The following is a 5,868-nucleotide window of genomic DNA, read 5'->3' as shown; positions in this document are numbered from 1 at the left end:
GCTGGTACAGTTCCTCCTATAGATAGTTGTATAGGCAAAATTTCTTATGGTGCATGCATGATCACTAAGGTAGACAAATGCATTTAGATTATAGATTCTGGAGCCACTGACCACATGATATCCAATTTAGAATTACTTTTTGATATTCAACCTCTAGTTGTCCCTTATTTAGTTAGTCTTCCCAATGGATACAAAGTTAAAGTAACTTCTACTGGATCAATCAAGTTCCTTTCTCTTACTCTGCATCATGTTCTATTTATACCTAATTTTCAATACAACCTCATTTCTGTTTCCAAGCTTATCTGTCAGTTAGATTGTTTTGTATTGTTTACCAAAATCTCATGCATTATACGGGCCTCTTCACTAGAGATTGGTAAGCTGCAAAATGGTCTGTATAAGCTTCTGCAAGCATCTGCTCCTTCATCTGGTGATACTAGTAGTTCTTCTTTACATGTTGCTTCTCAATGTAACTCTTCTTTTCCAGTTCCTTCCAGTTTAATTGACTCTGAATGTAATGCTTCATCTGCTATGAATAAAACTGAGATTCTGTGGCATAATATACTTGGTCATGTACCTTTTGTTAGGATGAAGGACATTACTCAACTTCCCTGTAGATTCTCATCTAAGCAGTCCTATATTTGCTCCATTTGCCTTTTAGCTAGGCAGTCTAGACTACCATTTCCTGATAGCTCCATTAAAACCACCAATCCTTTCCAACTTATTTATGTAGATACCTGGGGTCCTTATAGCACTCCAATATATACTGGTCATAAGTACTTTCTGACCATTGTTGCTGATTTTACTAGAGCAACCTGGAGCCACTTTATGGGGTCCAAGAGCAATGCTTTTCCTTTAATTCAATCTTTCATTGCTATGGTCAACACCCAATTTCATGCTTCTATTTAGACCATTAGAACTGATAATGCCCTAGAGCTGGGTTCTAGCAATTCAGCTAGTCAAATTTTCCTTGACTATGGCATTTTACACCAGACCTCATGTTTCCACACACCACAACAAAATGGTATAGTAGAGAGGAAACATAGACATTTATCAGAAACCGCTAGGGCCCTGTTGTTCTAGTCCAAATAGCCTTTAAGATTTTGGGGAGATTTTGTCCTCACTGCCACTTATCTCATTAACAGGTTCCCATCCAAACTGCTGTACAAAAAAACACCTTTTGAGTTGTTGCATGGGCAACCCCCTTCTTATTCTCATTTAAAAACTTTTGGTTGTTTGTGTTTCTCCACTATTCCTAAATGCCATATAGATAAGTTTCAACCTAGACCTGACCCTTGTGTCTTCATTGGTTATCCTACTTCTAAAAAGGTTATAAACTCTACAACTTAGTGACCAAACTTATTTTGATTTCCAGAGATGTCATCTTCCATGAATCCAACTTTCTTTTTGCTTCTCCTCCTTCCACCTTTCATCCTCCTTCTGCCCCTTTCCTTCTATATTCCTATCATGATTCACCTGTTCTACCATCTGTTCCTCTTCCTGCTGATCCTAATATTACCTCTTTCACTAGTGTCAACCCTCCTCCTTTAAGGAGATATAGCAAGTCTCATACTTTACCATCTCACTTTACTGAATTTCATTGTGATCTTCCTCCTTCACTTTGTGGCTCTAGCTCTAGTTCAATTTGCACTACTCACTTAGATGCTCCTGCTGTTTTGGAACCTCATTCTTACAAACAGGCAACCTTGATTCTAGCTTGGCAACAGGCCATGCAGGCTGAGTTTAAGGCTTTACAGTCCAATAACACTTGGTCCATAGTCCCTTTTCTTGCTGGAAAGAAACTCATTGGTTGCAAGTGGGTTTATAAGATCAAATACAAAGCTGATGGTTCAGTAGAGAGGTATAAAGCCATATTAGTAGTTAGAGGTGATACTCAAGTTGAAGGGGTGGATTTCAATGAAACTTTCTCTCCTGTCATCAAGTTTACTGCTATTAAGTGTTTGGTTGTTGTAGCTGTGAAAAAGGGTTGGTTTCTCTTCCAACTTGATGTCAACAATGTATTTGCATGGTGACTTGGATGAGGAATTCTATATGAAGTTGCCTCCTGGTTTGACTACTGACTGCCCTTCTAGTGGTTCTGCACCTCTTGTGTGTCATCTTCAAAAGTCATTATATGGTCTTAGCCAAACTTCTAGGGAATGGTATGCCGAACTCTCTCAGGCCCTTCACTCTAGGGGATATTCACATTCTCCTAATAATCACTCCTTTTTCATTAAGCAGTCTCCTTCACCAATTGTTTTACTTGCTGTCTATGTGGACGATATCATCCTCTCTGGTGATGATTTGGAAGAATTGTCTGCTTTGAAATCATTTTTAGACTCTCAGTTTAAGATAAAGGATTTGAGTACTCTAAATTATTTCCTAGGGATTGAAGTTTATTACACTGCCTCTGGTTTACTACTGCATCAGAAGAAGTTTATAAGGGATCTTCTCCAAAAGTACAACTATAATATTGTCAATCCTGTTGCTTGTCCCCTTGACTTATCCATCAAATTGAAGGCTGATATGGGTGATACACTTGCTTTCCCTGAATTTTATAGGAGTTTGGTGGGGAAGCTTAATTTTTTGACACATACCAGACCTGATTTGTCGTTTGCTGTCCAACATCTGAGTCAGTATTTGCAAAAACCCACCCACACTCATATGAAAGCAGTTATTCATCTCCTTAGGTACCTCAAGGGTACTTCTGATATTGGTGTTTTCTTCTACAATGACCTTGTTTTCTCTATCTCAACTTATTGTAATAATGACTGGGCTGCTTGCCCTGATACTCGCAGATATGTTATTGGGTTTTGTATCTTGTTGGGTGGTTCCTTGATTTCTTGGAAGGCCAAGAAACAGCCTGTTGTCTCCTTATCATCTGCTGAAGCTGAATATAGATCAGTGAGTAAGGTCGTTGCTGAATTGGTCGGGTTGTTGCGTTTACCGTCTGATTTTGGTGTGAATGTTGCAGTACATGTTCCTGTTTTTTGTGACAACTAAGTTGCCATTCATATTTCTAAGAATCCTGTTTTTCACGAGCGCACCGAGCATATTGAAGTGGATTTTCACTTCAATCGTACCAAACTTGCTGATGGTTTAATTGAGCTGTTTCATGTTTCTACTTGTTCTCAATTGGCTGATGTGTTCACCAAGCCTTTGACAGAGCTTACTCACTATTCCATCCTGCTCAAGTTGGGTGTGCAAGGCCCCTCCAACTTGCGGAGGGGTGTTGGAGTTCATAGTACACATGGCAGTCCACATGGCATAAAAATACATAGTCAGCAGTAGTGTTATACCCCCATTTTAACCCGGGTTAAATTAGGATACAACATATTGGTGATTCCTATTTATTTTGTTTTAAGGAGTCGCCACCTAATTAATTTAACGGTGAATTAGGACACATAGATGTCAACTAAGGTAAAGTTAAAACTAAACCTCCGTTAATAGTCTGCTTAACCAATGTGATTCTAGGTAAGAGCTCTATATTATCCTAAAGGGAAGGGGTTAGGCATCCTTTAGAATCCGTTAACTACGGTTATCCGACCAAACTTAGGTTAATTAATGAAAGTGAGAATTTATATGAAAGAGAATTTTGAATGCCATTTTAAATAAAAGTTGTAAATATTACTAAGGCTTTAAATAAAATGCTATTTAGAAATAAAACTTATAAAAGATAGTTTGCATAAAAAAGGATTTTAAATACTATTTAAATAAAGCTTAAAATGTTGCTAAGACCTTATATGAAAATATAGTAAATGCTATTCAAGATAAGGCTTGTACAAATATGATAATTTGCCCATAAATAATAGCTTTTGAGAAGAGATTTAGCAATTTTTGAACTTTGGATAAATTATGTTATATGAATGTAGCAATGTAGAAAATCTAGGCTTATAAATAGGATTCACAAGGAAGTGAGTTTTCTTTCTCCTTTTATTATCTTATTAATTATGCTTAGCTAAAAATATGCATAATTGATTCAAACTTGAAGAGCTATCTATAAATGTACTTGAGTTTATACTTGCGTATTAGTGACATTTGGAAACGTTTATGATAAAAATATGATTCATTTTACTTAAAATATATAGTCATGTCATTTTGCAAATCAGTTATTCCAAATAAAATAAAACATGAAAACAAGAGAATAACTTATGGAATTGATGGTTAGTCTTCCTTAAACTAAACTACCCATTACTAAAACTAAACCTACTAATTCATTAAGATTTATCTAAACTAAGAAAACAAAACAAACAAAGAGTTAGTTGCATAATACAAATTAAATGCTTAAAAGAATAAAATAGAGGAATAAATAAAATTGAACGGGTTCAGCCCATTCTTTGAGCTACCGCAATCCATCACTGTTGGGCTTTGGCCCAATTATATTTTTTAAGACTGCTGTGGCAGTTGCTGCTGTCTGGGCCTCGGCCCAGAATCATTTTATGTATCTGATGGGGGGTGACTCGAGAATATTATGTTGGACTTTTAGCCCAACACCGAATGCGGGAGAGGAACGAGTCCCTCAGACTCGTATGCGAGGTTCATGCGAAAATAAAGGGAAAAGGATTAGTATACGGTCAATGAGTTATATTAAACACATGAAATATAAACTCAAACAAGCCAGCAGATTGTGTATATTCTATGTATATTTTAAGTATACCTCATTGCCTTAACAAAATTGAAACACTTATAAGTATGTTGAGGATATTCCCAAACAATCACCATACAACAGCCAATGAGAAACACAGAATCAGCTCACGTTTTGAAATATTTCAACTACCTGTGCTAACATGCACGACATTCCCTACCGGATTTCATTCTCAAGTTCATAAATAGCAATTTCAACATGTATTGTTTATAAGATAAGAAATTATTCCATTTGACATATAAATGAGGTGGAGACAGTTTTCCAGATTTCTTCTCTTAAGCAAAACAACCAAATCTAAAAAAAAAAAAAATACTTAGATAACTCCTGAAAAAGAAGACATCAAACTATGGAACCCCTTAACATAAACAGGTTTGAGATTTCTGTATATATTTGACTGCATAAAGAGAGACGACCAAACAGCCACCAAACAGGTTCTCAACAAGCGAAACATAAGCCTAGCTCGAACAAGATATCGAGATAAAAACAGAATTAGAATCGAAAAGAGGACAAAACAGGTTTGGTTCAACAGGCTACTTAATATTCATGTCAGTCCATTTCCAAAAGTTCAAATACCCAATTTGGAGCACCATGATGATCTAATGGGATCTAGATAAAGTCGTAAACAGAAAAGAAAAGCACTCAATCACATTCAATTCATAGAAAAGGGTTCATATCACCCTCGGATCTTCAAGCCAGTATTCAAACAGCAAGTTCATTTTTCTTAAAAAAAAAGGATAATGCAAGCATATACAATTACATGAAGGCACACACTAGCAGTCGAAATTTATGCATATTGAGTGCAGGCTTGTAATTTAAGGAGGACATGATGAAGCAGCTGAGGATAGGCATGGGTGATGAGCTTATGCTAATGCCAAACATTTATCTAGAATTCTCATAGAACAAACAGGATTAATCTGAGATTAAACCTGCATAACCTAAACAACTACAAACAGGAAACCAAAACATAACTAACCAAACAAATCACGTAAGTAGTCTAAAGAACTCAAATGGTTATTAATAGGGAAACAATCCTAATGATAAAATGTTCATCAATCTTAATCAACATACTTCATAGTTGCAACTGATTGCAAACAGGGTAAGACGAATGTATATAATTTTTTTAAAAAAAGAATTCACCACAGAATCACATCAACAAGATCACTGCGTAGGGGGTTCAATATTAGACTCACACACATTGCAGATTCAACCGATTGGGACCAAAGCTA

The 5,868-nt window shown here is 36.2% G+C and overlaps 1 protein-coding gene across 1 annotated transcript; it reads left to right on the top strand.

The window, feature by feature from the left end:
• The first annotated feature begins 2,049 nt into the window (after positions 1–2,049).
• Positions 2,050–3,000, top strand: LOC132630385 (uncharacterized mitochondrial protein AtMg00810-like). The gene has a single exon (XM_060345966.1). The coding sequence runs from the start codon at positions 2,050–2,052 to the stop codon at positions 2,998–3,000; it is 951 nt and encodes a 316-aa protein (XP_060201949.1).
• The last annotated feature ends 2,868 nt before the right edge of the window (positions 3,001–5,868 follow it).

This window comes from Lycium barbarum, chromosome 3, assembly GCF_019175385.1.
Source record: "Lycium barbarum isolate Lr01 chromosome 3, ASM1917538v2, whole genome shotgun sequence".
In the NCBI taxonomy this organism is placed as follows: Eukaryota; Viridiplantae; Streptophyta; class Magnoliopsida; order Solanales; family Solanaceae; genus Lycium; species Lycium barbarum.
Note: the sequence above shows the minus strand (reverse complement) of the source record. Positions and strands in the feature narration are given on the sequence as shown.